General features: G+C 47.5%; 1 protein-coding gene across 1 annotated transcript; it reads right to left on the bottom strand.

The window, feature by feature from the left end:
* Positions 1-5,047: 5,047 nt before the first annotated feature.
* Positions 5,048-18,825, bottom strand: STC2 (stanniocalcin 2). The gene is made up of 4 exons (XM_083871912.1): positions 17,143-18,825; positions 14,831-14,973; positions 12,235-12,446; positions 5,048-8,770 (listed from the first exon to the last, which is right to left on the bottom strand). The coding sequence occupies exons 1-4, from the start codon at positions 17,324-17,326 to the stop codon at positions 8,383-8,385; spliced, it is 927 nt and encodes a 308-aa protein (XP_083728038.1). The 5' UTR covers positions 17,327-18,825; the 3' UTR covers positions 5,048-8,382.
* Positions 18,826-19,032: the final 207 nt, after the last annotated feature.

Here is a 19,032-nt window from a genome sequence, read left to right as displayed (position 1 = left end):
GCACGAGAGAGGCTTTGACCAACTTGTTGGTCAACTGGGCCGAAATCTGTTCTTGTCTCTGGTCAGTCTGGCAGTGCCCTAAGAACAGCTTGTCCCAAGCAAGCTCCTAAATAAGTTTATGCTCTGAACTGGCATCACCACATGTTCTCACTACAGTCTCTGCTCCTTTCTAACTCCACCCTTTCAGAGTTTTGATTTCTGTGCTATTTCTCAGGATAATTACTGTATTTCCTCTCCCCTCAAAATGCTGCTCATCCTGCTCCCATTTTCCTCAGGAAGGTACAGATGTCTTTTCTCCTTTAATGAGAGGACCTGACCTTTTTTCCTGTCTGTGCTCTGTGACCAGCAGAAAGGAAAGTGTAGGATGGCCAAAATTCAAGCAATAGGGTATATAATGTCATAAACCTCACTGAACTTCACTGCAGATTTTTAAAAGCAGTGTTCAAGCCTTATCTTTATCATACTTAAAGCATTGTACATTCAATTTTAGATTCTGTGGAAAGGCACTATGGATTTCCTGCTTTTCCACGGTTTGCAAATGGTTTGTGCTCAGGGAGTGCTGCATGAAAACCCCGTGCCTCAGATCAGGCATTTCTGAACGTGGGAAGTTTGAGGACAGATTATTTTCAGCCTCATCTCTATTCTGGTTTTGACAAGACTGTCCCTGATAAGCCTGTGGAGTCAGGAAAGCTCCAGTGATTAGGCAAAACCCTAATCCTAATGTCCTGCTATTATCATCAATAGGATTGTTTTAGCAGAGCTTTTGATGAACCCAAGATTGGGCCTTTAATAATTATCCCAGAGTCATTCCCCAGCCCTGGGTGGTTGGCTATGGCCAGCTTTCCCCAGCCCATGTTCCACACATCTCCTTTTCCAAGGAATCTGCAGAGTCAGCTGCTGCTGCTGTGGGCTGCTGAGACCCCCAGGAGCTGCAGAGCATTTCCAGCCTCCCTGGGCATCCTCTGCCCCCTCCAAATCCTCCTGGCTGCTTTAAATCCCTCTTTCTGTACAGGCTGAAATGCAGCTTTTAATGAGCTTCTGCAGACTCATCATCAGTTAGTGGCAGCTTTTGGGTCAGCAAGTGTAGGTGGGAGAAAACCACGTAATTCCTGCTCTTGCTGTTGCAAAGCATCTGGTGCAGGGAGTTAATGCTGAGTGCCCAGGCAGGCACTATTTCATTTTCTGCATGGAGAGGCAAAGGGCAATGTTTCCTTCTACCAATGGAATATTTTTTTTGGCCAGGGTTTCTCTCTCTTGTGATACACGGATCAGTAGCCCCAAGGTTGGGGCTTGCTGACAGCCAGGAGCTGCTGCAATCATAAATAATAATAATATTTTACAGGAGGCTTCAAGCAGCATGTGCGCTGCATCCCTCTGCAAACTGATTTTGTAGTGACTTGGTTTCATGTCAGTTTAGCAAAATGCTGAATGTGCATAGTTCCTCTTCATTTTATCTTAAAATAGGACATCTAAATAAGGAGCTCTGTAGGCCTTTCCCAGTCTCTCCTGGCTGTCAGCTTTCACTGAGCTTCCCCACACCTCCCACTGCATTTTTCTCCAGGGTAGGAAGAGACTCTGCAGTGTAAGTGGGATTATTCATGGGTGACAAATGTAGCCCGGTGTGACTGTGGGATATAGAAAAGCAGCTACAAACTGCAGAAAAATCTGAGAGATGGGAGCGGGGTTTCTAGCAGGGATTTCGTGCCATCATGGCTCAGATAGCAGAGGGCTGATCCTGTGCTGGGTTAAAATGCAGCCTGGATTTAGCTTTTCCATGAGCTGCTGTTTCCAATGGCGCTGCCTGTGCCACTTTGTTCCTGCCCTGTGTCAGCCAAAGCCAGCCCTGGTTTCAGCCCTGCTGAGGTTCCTCTTGCAGGGCCACGCCAGGGCTGGTGTCTGTGGTGTCACCAGAGCCACTGAGGTGCATGGCAGTGAATCCAGCACCACCCCTGGGGCACTTCCTTCCAGCAGAATTCCTTCAAAAAACCTCCATCTACATGGAGAACCTCACAACAGACTCTCCAAAGAAAAGCTCCTTCCTTGAAAAGGATTTCTAAATAAACTCCAAGCCACGTTTTTACAGGGAAGGATGGTATTTGCAGAAAAGGCTGAGGCTGTCACAGGCAGTATTCTCGGAGATAGGAATTCTCAGCCCCTGCAGCTTCCCATAATTTGACATGTCCCTAACCCTCAAGTCCCCATTTCACATTCCCAGTCAAGAAAGACACCGGGTTTTCATTTCAAAATGCAATGCTCCATTACCTGGGAGGTTCTTCCCTTATAGAAAACATCCAAGGACAAAAATGGTGAGGATTTCATTAATTATAAGGTTATGCTTAACCCCAACCCTGTGCCAGGACCTGTTGGTGCTGGTGCTGCAGGAAAGGCATCAGTGGAACTCCTGCTCCTGGGGGGGTCCAGCTGCACCCCCTGGAATCCCCTCTCCAAAATTCACTTTTGGCTGCTCACAGGGCAGCTGCCCAGGAGGGTTCAAGGCTGGAGATGTGCTGAACTCGTCCCTGGGGGAACAGGCAGCCAAATTTGTGCCTGGAGCAGGTGTGAGAGAAGCCTTTCCTGCGAGAGTCTCCGAGGGGAGCATGGAAACATGAACATAACTAGCAGTGAAAACTGAGTGGGATTTGTGTTTCTGGTGAGATGTCAGGAAATAGCTTTAAAAAATGCTCTGCTGAGAGGCTTCCCAGTAAGATTTTAACTATTCCCTCACCTGGGAAGAAGGCTGGGATGAATTCCTCAGGCATGACGCAGCACAGAGCTGCTCTGGAGCTGCCTGGGCTCTCCTTGGCATCTCCAGGCAAAGGAGGAGAGGGAAGGGCAGTACCTGGGAACCTGGGAAGAGCAAGGCAGCAGTGCTGGCAGCAGCTCTGACTCAGCTCACCGTGTGGGCTGACATATGTAAATTGCCATATACATTTGTAAATGTTTTGGTATGCCTGAGCAAGCCAATATCTGGAATTAATTTTGTTCTTTTGGGAGGCAAGACAGGGAGCCCGTAAAGAGAGAGAGAGAGAGAGAGGAGTCCAAATGGATCACAAGTATGACTCCTGGTGGGGTTTGTTCAGCTGGCTGAGACCTGTGTGTGGATTGTGCATTTGCAGCTTGAATTTTCTGGATTTGGTTTTCCTCACCTCGCTTGTAAAGTGACTCGGAGCAAATTGAACTAAGATCACTCCAGCCTCGAAGCAGACTCGTAGCTGGTATTAAACATATTTTAGTGGGTTGTGCAATGCAGAATCCTTGCTCTGCAGTCTGTTTTAGTGTTTCTTTTTCTCCCTGTGCTTCTGCACTTTTTAATGTCAGCACTCTGTTACTGACTGTGCTATTTTGTGAGACGTGATGCCCTAAGGGGAGCTGGGGGTCGTTTCTCCATCACTAACGTTTGCCACTTTGGGGAGCAGGATGCAGGCTCACCATTTTATCATGTCAGGAGATGAAAAATTTTTTTTTTTTTTTTTGGTTGAAACCGTGGGGAGGATGGTAGAGGCAGAATGCAGCTACTTCAGCTGCATCACAGCTCCTGCAAAAAAAAAAAAAAAAAAAAAAAAAAAAATTAAAATAAATGCACTGGGATGGTGAATGCCAGCGAAGGGTCCAGCACAAGTTATTCCTTGGCTGGAGCAGGCTGGTCTGAGCTCACAAGCCACCAAACTCTGTGACAGCTCTGCTGGCAGGATGCACTCTCCCCGTTGGTGTTTGACAGTCCATGACAGGATTATAAAGAGCTGCTGCACCTACAGGCAAAGGAATGCTACAGGTCCTACATTGCTGCAAATCACATCGAGGCTTGTGAAGCCCATCTCATCCAAAGGCTTCAACTGGATTAGTTATTTTTAAACCCCACAGAAGGAGTGTTAAAAATGTGCTTTTTCATGCAAGCAGCCTTAAAAAAAATCAAAAAAAATTTCTGTGCTTTATGTTCTGAGGTGCTTTCTCATAATTTCCCCATCCCTTTGCTGCCTACACCCCGACACTGTATGAAAATGACTTTGGAGACAACACAAAGGACTGTTTCTGCAGCTTGCTCTTTGTAAACCTTAGGGTTCTGCTTTTCTCCTTTGCTGAAGCTCCAGTAAGCATCAAAGATTTCGATATTTGATTTAAGAGAGAATGACAGCTCCTGTGACCTCCCTGGCTGGTACTTACTGATAGGTTATTAATAGCTGCCAGTGGGCAGTGAAAGTGGATGTCCTCTGGTTTTTGGGTGAAACCTTGAAGGGGAAACCTGCTGTGATATGAACTGAGTCTCTCATACACGCAGGACAAACCTTATCAGCTCTCCCAGCCTGCAGAGAGGCTTTGCTGTTGTATTTGTTAATGGGTCTGGCTGGGATCCAGCTCTTGGGGCTTTGGGGGCTGCCAACATCTTGGCCACAGGCAGGTGCTGTGGTCAGCCACAGATCCCCTCCCTGGCTCCTCTGGGATGCCCTGATGGACGCTGGGCTGTGCCTAAAGCAGCCTGGCTGAGCATAGTGTGCCATACCCCAAGGGGCTTTGGGAACAGGGATCATCAGGGCAGAGAGGAGAAACCCCCAGCAGCTGCAGCCCTGCTCCTTCCCCAGCCTGAACCTGCTGAGTTAAAGCCATGAGGTGCCTCTGACAAGTTGCAGCGATCCCAATCCATGGGAAAACCTCCTGAAGGGGCTTTGTCTGAGCTGGAGAAGCGCAGGAGTTTCTCTTCCCTGTTTTTTTTTTTTTTTTTTTTTTTCACCCTGGGGTTGATTCTGCATCTCCTTTCCTGCCTCAAATGGAGCTCCCAGAGCAGGAACCAGCGAGGTCTCCCTCTCCCGGGGAATGACACACAAGGGATGAGGTCTGTGCCCTGCTCTGGAGGGTTGGGTTGTCCCCATGTCCCTCTGTCACTGCCCGGCCGTGGGGACAAGCAGCCAAGTCACCTCTGCCCCTTTGGCTGCAGCTGCTGGCTCAGCCTCAGGGGGCTTTTCCTGCCCCCTTATCTCACTCACAGCAGCCAAAATTCCAGCTAAACAAAACCCCCAGCCACAGACTTATTCAAAACATTTATTAGTGTTTAAGGAAAATAATAGTGTGTGAAAGGTACAGAGCTTTGTCTAAAGCCATATGCATTTTTCTTTATTTACAAGCTTATTTGGCTGCAAACTCTACACGAGATAAAACTAGTATGTTTTTTTTCTCCCAGAGATTTGGAATTAAGGACAGTTTGTCTTCATTTATTTATTTTTATTTTTATTTTTTTTTCTCCTTTTAGTTCAGCACTGTAAGTTAGGACAGCATTTTCCAGGGTTTACTGCTATCTTTTCTCCTGTAGGCGTTTTGCTTCTCTCGCAGTATTTTCATTCCAGAACAAGGCTCATTCCAGATGCAAAGCATAAAGGAAACATTCATACCTTGGCTTTTAAGCTAAACCTCCTTCATGAACAGCAAGTTCATAAGGAATATTAATTAAAGCATCATACAGTATCTAAATGGACCTTTTTTTTTTTTTTCTCCTTTTTTTTTTTTATAAAGAATTAAGGCTATGTAGATGTCACAATAAAATAATCTCAGGTAAAACGCACCCGATCTGTTAGATATGAAAGAAAAGTTTAACAATAAATAAATGATTTATGCTGTCAATAACATTATGGAACTGTATAAAACTATATTTACGCAGCTTTAAACATAATAATAATAAAAAAAAAACATACTAGTGGCATGAATATATACAACACAGGTCATGACATACGTTTAAATTATCATAGCCAGCAGTGTTCTTTTTTTTAAATGGGGACACTATAATAAATAGAAATGTTAAATATTTACAATAATAGCATATGTGGAATCAGTAGATGAACACATAAAATCTTCACACGCAGAGGAAAAAAATAAAAATGATGCCTTATACAAAAATCCCTCCCACCCACAGCTTGTCCACCCCCCCTCCCCAATTTTCATTGACTAAACAAGGGGAATAGACAATTTTCCCCACAGAACCAATGAATACAAATAAAACTGTATGCATGCTGAGGTGATATGTTGACTGAGACATTCAAAGATGTAGATCTCTGTTTGGTTCCCATTGATGAATCAAGACCTCTGACGACAGAGGGATCTTATTTTTAGTTCAATGCAAGAACATTGGTAGCAAGCTGTTGTTGGTTTGTGTTTGCTTTTCTTTTTTTATTGTATTTTTTTTATTTATTATTTTTTATTTTGTGCTAAAATGCTTGGATTGTCTTTTTGGTTTGAGCTTGTTCTTCATGGTGGTTCTGTGCCACCAAGAGGGAGAGGACACTTGCAGGGAACCCATGGAGGCACACGCCAGAAACCTTCTCAGGGTACCACCAGCAGGTTTTTGGAGCAGAGGAGGTGGCCAAGAGAGTCATGCCCAAACCAAGGTGCTCTGTGGGGCAGCCTGGGTGCCCCAGGGGTGGCTGAGCTGTCACCAGCTCCATGGAGCAGATGCCACACTCACTGTGCACCATCATCACCACGGTCATTGCTGCTACAGCACCTGGCCTGATCCCAGCTCTTCCCACCCAAACCAAATGGAAATTCCATCACACAACTCTGCTAAAACCAGGTGGGATCAAGGCCACGTCTTCAAGCAAAGACCTGGTGATCACAGAGACACCTTTTCAACTCAACTGTCCCCTCTTGCCTCCTACGTGGTTGCTATTTAAAGCAGTGCCTCCAAGTTCTGCGGGTGGATCCCTGCATTAAACCCTGAATGCAGCTATTAGGAGCCGTGCTCACTTAGCAGGAACTGAAATCTGAAATCTGAGTTGGAAATTGTAGCCAAATTCCAACACTCTCCTCTCCTGTTTATGCAGCTCCTTCCCACCATGCAGCAAGACGTACCTTAGTTCACTGGGTACGTTCTGTCTCTGCTGAACTTGCCTTCCTGCCCCCACAGCTTTCCTCCCAAACTTTCTAAATGAGAAGGCTCCAAATCCCCGGTGTGATTCCCACTTTCTAAGAAAAACTCCCTTTTTTTTTTCCTCTAGAGGAAGCTGAGAGCTCACCCTCCTGTCCCTGTGGGTGCTGCAGCCTCCACTTCCAGTACAATATCTGGGAATATAGGATTGCAGAGCTGCAACCTGAGAATAACAATTGCATAGGGGGTAGGAGAGATATGGCCAAACACCTCATTCACACTTGAAACTGCTTAAACACAATAAGCTCTTGACACTCTTCACCTTTACTAACTCATTCTGTGGAGATTGGTCGTCGTTACCTGCACAAGAATTTAAAAAAAAAACCCCAAGTCAATCCCCTCTCCTTGTCTTTGGCATTTGGATAAAACCAAGCTATAGGCAGGTTAGAGTGGGGCTCCACATCCCAGCAAACCACACCACACTGCTAAGGAGAGGCAGGCTTCTGATGGGCCTTCAATGCAGCCCTAATAGGAACTTAATAGATGGGGATTTATAGGGTCCTTTGCTGTCTGAGCCCACACCTGCCCCTTGAGGCTTGGGCTGCAAGGGTGGAAGACCTGTATCACTGAGAGGGGGCAGATGGAAGCAGAGAATATGCACAGGGTTTTCAGAGGTCCATGAGAACACTTTTGGGGGATCCTCCACCACCCTGTGCAAGTCTTAACAGTCACATTGCCTTGTCTGGAAGCTGATTTACTTGCCTTTGAAGTGACTGGGTATGGTTCTGTGATCAGCAAGTGTCAAGTTACGCAGTTGTTAAAAAAACTAACAGGGGGGCACTTAAAACCAGGCAGCGTCACCCAGGTGGGAACAATGGCTCAGAAATTACTTCAGAGAAAGTGGTGGAGCTCCAGACCACACGGTTCCTGTGCCAGAGACGGGGCAGCTCCTTCATTAGAGAGAACTTCACACACAGAGAGCCCTGAGCTCTGGCGTGCCCAGCCACAGACAGAAACCAAATCCCCCTGGAATTCAGCCATCTGCTGTAAGGCTGTGCCCTAAACCTTTGGAGGTGCTAAGCCACAAGCAGCCACATGCAGCCTGGCAGAGCCCGCTTGGAACCTTCTCCCCTGCCAAGGAGACCAAAGGAAAAAAAAAACCAACAAAAAAAAAAAAAACCAACAAAAAAAACCCCAAATAAAAAAAATCCCCAAAACCAAACCCCAACCCAACAAGCCCCCCAAACAAGATCCTAAATTTCAGATGAACAAAAATCCAAAACGGGGGAAAAGAATTTAGCCGGAGATGTTTTGCCACCCGAGTGCCGAGTTTGCTGGATCGATAACCCATTGCCACTGCTCTCCCTTTGCTACTATATACACACACACTGATGCCGAGGTCCATAGATAATCTTGCAATGCCCTGTGCTTGACCTCTGAATGGGAAATGCTTTGGAATGTCCATAGACGGGGAGGATGGGACTCAAGGGAGGAGGCTGGCGAGGGGGGGAAAGGGGAGCCGGCGCCTCTTTTCACCTCCGGATGTCGGAGAAGTCGGACAGTTCCTCTGCCCGGTCCAGGATCCCGTGGGCCCCTTTGGGACCGTGGCCCCCAGCTTTGGCCCGGGCATTGGGGTGGCCCTTAGGACTTCTCTCCCCCTTGGCTGCCCTCGAGCTCTCCCTGTGCTCGGGGTCGGCGTGGGCCACCATGTCCCCACGGCCAGCGCCGGCCCTGCTGCCTTCCCCCACCTTCTTCTCGGCTCCTGGGATGGCGTCTCCGTGCACGGCCGAGGTGCAGAAGCTCAGGATGGAGCAGAGGCTTCCCCAGTTCTGTTCACACTGGGCCTGGACGCTCCTGGTTATTGCCTTCTTCACCTCCTCGCCGCAGGTGAGCAGGATGTTCACTAGGTCAACGTAAGGCCTGGAGGTAAAAGGAGAAGCAGGAAAAGTCAAAAGCCATCCCAGGGAATGGGGTGAAGGAGCTGCCTCACCCTTCCCTGGGCACAGCAAAGGCAGTGGTGTGAGCTCTTGGCACCCCCTGACTCAGCAGCAATTCTGCCCACGTTAATTATGGAAAATGCCATATTCTAATCAGACATTTCGCTGCAGGAAATGCACAGTGGCATCCTGGCAAAGCCTCTCTGCATTGATCCTCCTTGCTCTCCCCCTGGAGACACTCTGGGAGAACTGGAATGTTCACCAGAGGAACAGATGAGGTCTATGCCTGGCAAGTGGAAGAACTGGAAGTGGTCTCACACTTTCTGCCTCCATCTCTTTCCATTCCCTCTCATCTTTATTACTCAGGACACAAGGCAAAGGACATTTGGCTCCTTGTCCAGAGCCACCAGCTTCACCAAACAGGCTCTGCCTCCGGGTGAAGGGCAGGTACAGAGCATTCACCAGCCTCTAGTCTGCAAGAGGGAGACATTTTCTCACCTCTGTGAAAGCAACAAATACTCAGCTAGAGATTCTCTGGCTTTCCTCATCATCTCTGGAGCACTGGGTGCTGATCACCATCACAGGTGAGATCCTATCTGGACCCAGGATCTGCCTGAACAGAGCTCAGACAAATGGAATCCACTTTGGTGGCACTTTTTCTTCCCACACCAAGTTTTATTTCTTCATTTCCTCACAGAGCTTTCAGTATCCACCTTTTCCCAGCCAAAGGAGGGCTCAAAACCTGCTCTGGCCCAATCCCCTCTGTGCTTCCCACCCACCCCTGAGTGTCCCCAAGGCACCAGCAGCTCGAGCACAGGCACTTGGGCTCCTCAGCTACAGGTCACCGAGTGCAGCAATTTTAAAATAGTTGTGGTCACAAGTTTTGTGGGTCAATATTGATGTTGTCTATTGACACAACTGCTCAGCTGCTTGCAGGCCCAGAAGGACGTGCTTAAAAATCTTCCACAGCAGGAACCATCCACAGCACAAGTGGAAAGCTGCCCAGGGGTCAGAAGCTGTGGCTCTGTGGGGTGGGTGCAGCCTCCTGGGCACCCCATCCACCAGCTCTGGTGGCTGTGGACGAATTTAAATCTCTTCTCATTAACTTAGGAGAGAAGAGATGAGGAAAACCAATGGATTGTGATCAATGTCTGACTTTACCAACCGCTTAAACTCATTTGGAGTCGCTAATCTTAGAGAGCCACCTATTCGCCTATCTCAAAATATTTCCCATGGTTGGATTGTTCCTGCTGCTCCAAAAAAAAAAAAAAAAAAAAAAAAAAAAAGAAAAAAAAAAAGAAAAGTGACTTGGAATGCAGCAGGGACCAATCTGCCAAGGCCTGTCACCACTTCCACCATAGCAAATCAGCCTGACCCCCACAGCTGACTCAGGAGGAGGCTCTGCTGCCCGACCGCGTTCCCAACACTCATTGGGAGAGAACAGTCAGAACAGAACAGAGAACAAGCCTGAGAGCTGCCACTTGCTTCCCTGCTCTTAGGTTTTTGTTTTAAATGTAAAGTAGGAGATAAGAGAGAGCTGAGCACATTGCATACAAAGTGATCCAGCGAGAAGGATATAAACCTCCCTCCCTCCCTCCCAAGAAATGAGTTCTTGAAATTGGGCATAACCTTTGCAGAAATCTTTGTAAGAATAAAAGGTCGCTGGTATGACTAGAAAGTGGCTCAGCTGCCAAATATTTCAGGTATTCAGAGCCTGCCAGAGCCCTGCGGATTAATACTGGCCCATTTCTCCTTGCCTGTTTTACTTTCTGCATTTCAGGCGGCCTGACCAGAGTACCTGAACTGAGCACAAGGCTGCGAGTCAGCAGACGTGATTTTATTTCCAGCTCTGCCACACTCGCCTATTGATCTCGAACAAGTTCCTTAGTTCACAAGAGCTTCAGAGATGGCCTCTAAATTTAGGGGAGGGGAGGAGGCTGGCTGGTTCTATTTGGGGAGTCCCGCATGGGAGAGCCGAGCTCCCACTCCGGGAGATGCTGGAGCGTAGGAAGCGCTAAATGAGATCATGCAAATTATAGGTGTTCAGCTGAATGACCCTCTCTTCTCCAACCAACAACCCCCCAGTTCAGCTCTCCCCAGAAATAAGCAGCTGCCTCTGAGCATTCCTGCTTGAGCCTGTTCATAAAATAAGGATAACTCACTCCCTCCTTGGACAGGCTTTTGGCTCGCACGGTTCTTTTCATCCCCAAATGATGGGGGGGTGGGTTAATTGGTGCCAAGTATCCAATTTATAGCTGCTGACACAGCCCAGAGAGGTGCTGCTGGGCAGGATGGAGCCCTGCTGCCCTTCTCCCTCTTGCCCATGGCCTTGGGCACAGCAGCTCTGCCCCCAGCCATGCCTTTGATCCCAGCCTCAGGAATGTCCAGGGAAAGGGCCCTGCTTTCAGGCCACCATGTCCAGCTGGAACAAACCACAGCACAGGATTTATGTGAGTAATTTGGCCTTGAAGCATCTCTCTGCAACTGCAGCTGAAATATTAGTGGGGGGGTGGTTTGCAGCATGAAGGGAATCAGATCACAGTGAGGAAAATAAAATGCAAGGCTAAAATTCTCAAAGAAGTGATTCTGTAAAAAAAAAAAATTCTGTCATGTCACTGCTGGGATTTGGAGTTTCTGTGCTAATATCAAGGCACAGAGGTGTGGTAGGAAGATGCTCTAAGGTTAAGCCTGATGCCAGGCTGTGGCTCAGCCTTCTTGTTTCAGGAGTGAGACGTTCACCTGCAAGAAAAACAGGCTCTGATTTTTGCATTTGTGCAAAAAGAGTCAGTCCAAACAGCTTGTGCTTGGTTTGTTGCTGTCATGTAGCAGCTTTGATCAATTCCAAGCAGGATTTGTGCCTGCCATTCCTTGGAGGACAGCTGTGCTCCCAGCCAGAGGAATGAAGTCCTCAAAATTCTGACTTGTGCCTTCATTTGGTACAACCCCATGTTTTATTAAAAAGCATCTGAGATTAATAAAGAATAAGATGAATGGGAGATTACCTGGGGGACTGCAGCTCTTTCAGGGACAATTAACTACAAGACATTTCAAAGTATGTATTTAAAGAAGAAATTATCATCTTGCTGACAACTTTGCATAAACCTTCTTCCCCCTTCTCTAGCTGTCACCTCTAACAGGATACTGGGGTTAAAGTGATGCCTTTGAGCTCAGAAAACAACAAAAAATTAGTGAGATGCTTCTGGAAATGGCAGATATTGATGGTGTATCTGCCAGAGCACCAAAGGGACCAAAGTCCCATCTCACCCCTGGTACACAAACTCCAAGGGGCCCTGCAAAACAGAGCTTCACCTTGGTGCTGTACATGGGAAAACGAGAGGTGCTTAAGGCCAGGAGGAGGTGAAACAGCTCTTTGGGCAGATGCACAGCCCAGTGGCACTCCTGGAAGGAGCTCCCACGCTCTGACTGCACCAGCACGGAGGCACTTACTCATGCTGCAGCAGGTCTTTGAAGTGAATCATCTCCACAATGACCTGGACGTTCTCCTTGGCAGCAGAGCAGAGGTCATGCTTCAGGTAGCACTCCCGCTGTAACTGGAACACCATCTCTTTAATGGCAGGGCACTTACGGCTGATGCAGCTGAATTTATGCCTCAAGGCATGAGCCTTACACTTCAGAGCGTCTTTAATGAAGGATTTTCCCTGAGAAGGAAAAGAAATGGAGTAGGTCTGTATTTTTGTCCATTAAGCACAGCAGCTGATTTATACCCAGCCAGCTGCTTCTCTGCAGGACAATGTCAAGGGTTATTACAGTGCTAAGGATATCCCTTAATGGCTTTCCCCCTTCTTCTCTGTTTCTCTGCCTTTAAAGACCCAGACAAGTTACCCAGCTTTGCTGTCCCAGTGGACCTGAAACACCCAGGGCTTCCTCACTGCTGCTCTTGAGGTTTCCTCTGCCCCAGCAGCTGAATGCCCAACCAGAGAAAGAGCAAAAGTAAGCACCTTGAAGTGACTCAGTGCTGGAGTTACTGGATTAATTTGCTTCCAGGGTGGCAGAACAACAGGTTCACACAAAGGAGAGGGCATCCTGCCTGGGCTGAGCTCCTCAGGACCACAGGCAGATACCCATTCAGTAACTGCAGGGGTTTTTTATTTTATTTTAAAATTAGTTTACAAACTCATAGACATCTATGCACAATCTATATGCACCTGCCCTATTCCCCAGCTATCAGTATTTTCTTCCTCAGAGAGGGACTCAAATCAGCACTAATAATCATCATCATAATCCTACAGTGTATTCATGTCTGTTACAAGAAATTCCAAGTGAAATTAAGAAAATCACACCAAGAAGGTAAAAAGCAAGGTGGAGGAAAGCAGCTTTAGCAGCATCTCTTTAATCACTGTGATTCCTTCACTCAGTTGCTTGGTGGGCATCAAACCTTTCCTCTTTTATTGGAGCCTGCAGCTACAGCTCTGCCCAGACTCCCTGTGCTTTGCTGAGCCCATGGAAGCCTCCAGCACTGCCTCCACCTCTCCATCAGCCTCAGACTCTTTTATGCTCCATGAAGACCAAATCTTTGCTCCCCTTTATCCCAAGAGTGAACTGGCCCAGCTCCACTGACACTAAATAAGATTCCCCCAGACCTGCAAGCAGATGTTGTCCCCAAATTGTTTCAAGCCAGAAATGTTTCTTACTCATCAAAGAGCTGCTTCATCCCTTTCTGTTTCCCACACCAAAGGCACTCCCTTGCCCTTCCCTTCAGGAACACACACAGCACAGTAGGCAAATAGGGATGGAAAAGAGAATTCTTATATAAACCCAAACTGACATCAATTCTCAGGTTTCAGAGCAGAGAACAGAAAATGGCCAGTGTTAGTCTTGTCATTTAATGCAGCTTGAAATAACTGGGGATGATAGAGAGAGGAGCTGTGAAAAGCCATGTCATAGCACAGGCTAAAGTCACCTTCATGTTAAATAAAGCTCCAGGGGTTTAAATCTTCTGCTCTGCACTGGAGACAGGCTGTGTTTGATGAGCAATATCTGGGGATCTGGCACCAATGGCTACTCTCAGCCTCAACAGGCACCAACTTTTCCTCCCTACTCCTTTGGTCAGCTCTGTTCACTGACAGAAATATTGTGCAAAAAGAAACGAGTGTTTTCGGGAAGCCACTCAGAAATTAAATTCAAGGTTTTCAGATACCCACAGAAGGAGAAAATCCCATTTTAATGAGTAGCCAGGCCCTTCATACATCCCTGAGCATTTGAACTTAAAGCTCCAGCACCTCAAAAAAGTGCTCCCTGCTGGGTGATTCCCACCACCCCTCCTGGGACAGGATCCTGAGGACAGCTCTACTTTGTACCACATTTTAGCAATGCCATGCAGCTTTTAGTCCAGTTGTTCTGCAAACTGCCTGGTCAGGCCAAATGCCGCTGGCCTGTCGGAATGTTCCCTTCCCTCCACACTGAAATGGGAGAGGAGGTTTACAAGACATAATAACAGGATGTCTCAATGATGCATAAATGGTCTGGGGGAAGAAAATGAAGGAGACAAACTTAATACCACATACCATGGAAGTAACGTATTTTAACGTCTTGTGCTTGAACCCAAGGTTTGTTTGGGTACAGCAGCTTCAAGAGGTTGCCTGGGCTGGTTGTGTGCAAGTCTTGAGGGCCAAACTTTAATAACTACCCATTGGGAAACACTGAGATAATTCTAAATGAATTGGGAGCCCAAGCTGCTCCTCTGAGACAGCTTTGAACAAACATGGTGTAGAGTGTTTCTTGAAACCATGTTTGGCTCCACGAAGAGTTCTGCTGGAGTTACCCTGGGTACAGTAGTTGGAAAGGATCCAGGGAGCTGCAGCTACAGCCAGCCTGGCTCCTAGGACAGGTTGCTGCTTTATGACTGTCCTGAGGTCCTGATTCTGGAGCTTTCAACAGAAAAACTCCTAGCAAATTAATGAATCGTGTCAAAAGCAGACTGGCTCTGGGAATTTTTTGGTGCACAGGTGTGTTAAGGAGCTGCAGTACATGCCAAGTGTGTGTTAGGAGCAAACAGACAGGCAGGGACATCTCCCCCTGTTACCTGGGCATCGAATTTTCCAGCGTTGTGCAGGAATGTCATGCAGATCTCGTGTAAGCCTCGGATCTCGCAGGAATTGTTCTCAAAGCACTCAAACACTCCACATCCCACATCGCCAGCATTGACCAGGCAGTGCTGGATCTCAGCTAGAACGAGTATTGGTTAGAGTTAATTGGAAGAACTCTCCAACAGGAACTGGGTAGGGGAGACAAGAGTTGTTTTGCTCCCAACATCAGTTTTGAGAGAAAAAAAATGCGTGACAATGGTTAATTGTACCCGCAGTGTGCCCGTTCCTCGCAGGAATTAAGCCAAAACTTGGGTCTATTACGTTATGAAAGTGATATCCAAGAATTAAATGCCAAATCCACTATGCTTACGTCAAGCTATTTCACTTGAGAACTGTCTCAGGCTCTTGAATTCCTCAGGAGCAAAGGACAAGAATGATTTTTATGCTCTCTGGCTGGTGCAAAGCAACCCACCCACCCCCCATCCCAGGAAATTAAAGTGCCAAAATGAGAAGCTCAGGACCCATCCAGCAAAATTTTTTGGTTTTGGTACTTTAAGCAAGTTTCTGGTTATTTAGCACAATGTTTTCTTACAGACCACTGGGTTTTGCCTGTCAGGATGTCTGTCAAGTTAATGGGAAAACTCCCACTGATACGTAAAGTCCTTTGCATCAAGAGTTGTATAAAAATGCAACTGTGTGCTCAGCTGTGCAGAAATCAATGGGAAAGATTTTTTATTTCTATATGTAGTACATAAAATAGATGTACTGGAGCTAGCAGTTACATGTGTGTTTATTCTGCCCTTTGAGATGTTATGTAATGCTGCAAAAAATGCTGTCTAATACTCACTTTCAATCAAAAAAAAAAAAAAAAACAAAAAACAAAAAAAAAAAAAAAAAAAAAAAAAAAAAAAAAAAACAACCCAAGAAAAAAAAAATCTAATTCTTAACACGACAGCTTCTGGTCCTTTAAAAAAAAAAAAAAAATTGATGTAGTAGTACTGCCAGAGGGAAGGTGGTTGCTGAAAAAGCCTGGGGATAAAGTTAAACAGGGGCAGCTTTTAGCCCAGAACTGAGGATGCTCAGAATTCCTGTACTCCGTGCCCTGTGGTACCTTTAATTAAAGTTCGCCCTTGGGAGCCAGCCTAATCCCCCCTTCGAACCGCAGCGTGTTTCAGCCATCCCCAGCCTCCCCCTCAGCCATGCGGTCCATTTGCAAGTCTTTACAACAACTTTCGGTCTAATTTCCACCCGCTGCAAGGCAGGGAGAGAGAGAGAGAGGAGCCGCGGATGGAAATGCGGAGTTCTCACGACCTCCCCCCCCTTTCCCTTTCCCCTCCCACCACCACCATCAGCTCAACCCCAAAAATCGCTGCTGCCGCACTTTTTTTTTTTTATTTCCCACCTTATTTTTTTAATTTTTTCCCTTCTACCTGCCCTGAAGCTCATCTGGGATGGGTGGGGGACACATGGGAACCCCAAAGTGGGGGATCTAATGGATTGTATGAGGAATAAAGGGGAAAAACTGCAGAAATACAGCAGCACCGGGGTGGGGAGAGAAAGGGGCACTTTGGGAGCCTTTTGTGGAGCCGGGAAGAGCTCGCTGGGCTCGCGGTGCTTGTGTTGGCATCCGGATGCAAAAAAAACCCTTCTTCGCCGGGATCACATGTCCTGGCTCCAGCGTGCTGAGAACTGCACAGTGCCGTGATTCACATGTGGCAGTCCCTAATGGGCATTCGTGCATTCCTGCTCGTGTGTGTTTAAACACGTCTCCTCCTCGCAGCGCGGAGAGTGTTAAAAAAAAAAAAAAAAAAAAAAAAAAAGGGGGGGGGGGGGGGGTGGGAGAGAAAGGGAGAAAAGAAAGGAGGGGAGGGATGAAGGAGGGGGAGGGAAGGGAAGCGTCTGGATCCCGCGCTCTCTCTTCTCTTCTCTCCTCTCTGCACGGCTGGGAAGCGATCCAGCCAAGTGCACGCCCCAGCTCTCTCCTCCTCAGGCAGAGAATGGCCGGGGGCGGGAGAGGAGGAGAGAACCCCCCTGCCCTGCCCGCTGCATCACTGACTGCCCGGCTGCCTGCGGAGGGAGGCAGAGCCCCGCTCATCCATCCCCCCGGCCCCTCCAGCCCGGAAAGTTTCTCCTGCCGGGGCTCGCAGCATCTCCCCGGGGCTCGGGCTGGGGGAGATCAGGACCCGGCTCCGAGTCCTGACACCCGCACAGCCAAATAAAACCCGTCTGTCACCACTGGACCCGGCAGAGAAGGAAAGGGGGACGCGCAGAGAGGCCGCCCCGCTGCCCCCTCCATGCCATGCCATACCTGTGTTCTGCAGCGACAGGCGCCCCTTCTGCTGCGGGGTCCTGTCCTGCGGCCCCTCCGGCGGGTGCGTGGCCTCAGTGGCCGCGGCGGGGCGGGCGCTGGCCAGCAGCAGCAGCACGGCCAGGGCCGGCAGCAGCAGCACGGCCGGGGCCGGGAGCGGCTTTCCGCCCAGCTCCGCGCACATGGTCGCGCCTTCCCCCCTCCCCCGCGGGGTGCCGCACCCGGGCCCGGCGCGCTGCTCGCCGCGGCCCCGCGAACCGCATGTGCCCGGCGCGGCGGCGAGCGCGGAGTGTGGCGGCGGCGAGCGCCGGAGGGGAGCCTCAAATATCCCCGCCGAGCCCCGGTGTCAGTCGCATGAGGGAGCAGAGCAGGTGTCGCTCCGCGCCGCGGCCAATGGCAGCGCCGCCGCCCCGCTCCGCCCGCCCGCCGGGGGCTGGGCCTGCACAGGTTGGAGCCGCCCGCCCCCCGCCACACCCCGGGAATGAGACTGAGACCAGCCGGGGGATGGGGATGGGGGATGATGGAGGGGGGGGGGGGGGGGGGGGGGGCAGCGGTACCAACAGGGGAAAGTGGGGAGGGAGGGATAGCTACCAAAAAAAAAAAAAAAAAAAAAAAAAAAAAAAAAAAAAAAAAAAAAATTAATTAATATGTATCTTTAAAAAATGGTGAAAAAGCTGAAAAAAAATTTTAAAAAAATTAATATGTATATTTTAAAAATAAAGGTGAAAAAGCTGAAAAATTTTAAAATATTTAATATGCATATTAAAAAATAAGGTGAAAAAATAGAAAAAATATTTTTTAAAAAAATTAATATGTATATTAAAAAAAGGTGAAAAAGCAGAAAAAATATTTTTTTAAAAATGTAATATGTATATTAAAAAAAAGGTGAAAAAGCAGAAAAAAATTTTTAAAAAATTAATATGTATATTAAAAAATAAGGTGAAAAAGTAGAAAAAAATTTTTTAAAAAATTTAATATGTATATTAAAAGAAAAAAAGGTGAAAAAGCGGAATTTTTTTTAAATTAATATGTATATTAAAAAAAAAAGGTGGAAAAGCGGATTTTTTTTCTAAATTAATATGTGTATTTTAAAAAAAAGGTGAAAAAGTGGAAAAAATAATATTTTTAATTAATATGTATATTTTAAAAAAAAGGTGAAAAAGAGGATTTTTTTTTTAAATTAATATGTATATTTTTAAAATTTAATATGTATATTTAAAAGAAAAAGGTGAAAAGGTGGAAAAATATTTTTTTTTTAATTTATATGTATTTAAAAAAAAAAAAAAAGGGTGGAAAAGCGGATTTTTGACACGCTTTTGGAGGGAGGCGGCAGCAAGGCAGCAGAACCCCCACCCTCCCTCTCTCTCCCCCGGCAAGTTCAGGGCGCTCCAGCCCCTGTGGCCATGCGGGAGCAGCAGCAGCAGCGGGGTGCCCGTGCCCGGAGCAAAGCTGCCAGCCCCGGCCGTCCTGCCGCACTGCCGCCTCATGGCAAGACTTGATTTCAAAGAAAAAAAAAAAAAAATAAAAAAAATAAAAAAAAAAAAATCCCTTTTCTAAGCAGCTATAGCAATGAGTTTCTTCGAAACCTTCCACTCTCTCTGATTTCTTTTTTTTTTTCCCCTTATCCTGAGATTTTATACCTCGCTTGCTGCGAGGGGATTTGGGCCAAATGCATCACTTGAAGGGGGGGATAAGTGGTACCCGGGGTGCAAACCTGGATGGGGGAACAGAGATGGGCGCTGCTTTCCCAGGGAGGAGGGAGAACCCCCTTAGGGGAGAAGAGCATCACCCTTGGAACCGTCCCCAGGCAGCTCCGGCTGCTGCTGCCCTTTGTCCTGTATCCGGACACACAGGACACCACACAGGGACCACGGAGGGAAATCCGTAGCA

This window comes from Zosterops lateralis (genome assembly GCF_965231275.1).
Source record: "Zosterops lateralis genome assembly, chromosome: 14".
Taxonomy (NCBI): Eukaryota; Metazoa; Chordata; class Aves; order Passeriformes; family Zosteropidae; genus Zosterops; species Zosterops lateralis.
Note: the sequence above shows the minus strand (reverse complement) of the source record. Positions and strands in the feature narration are given on the sequence as shown.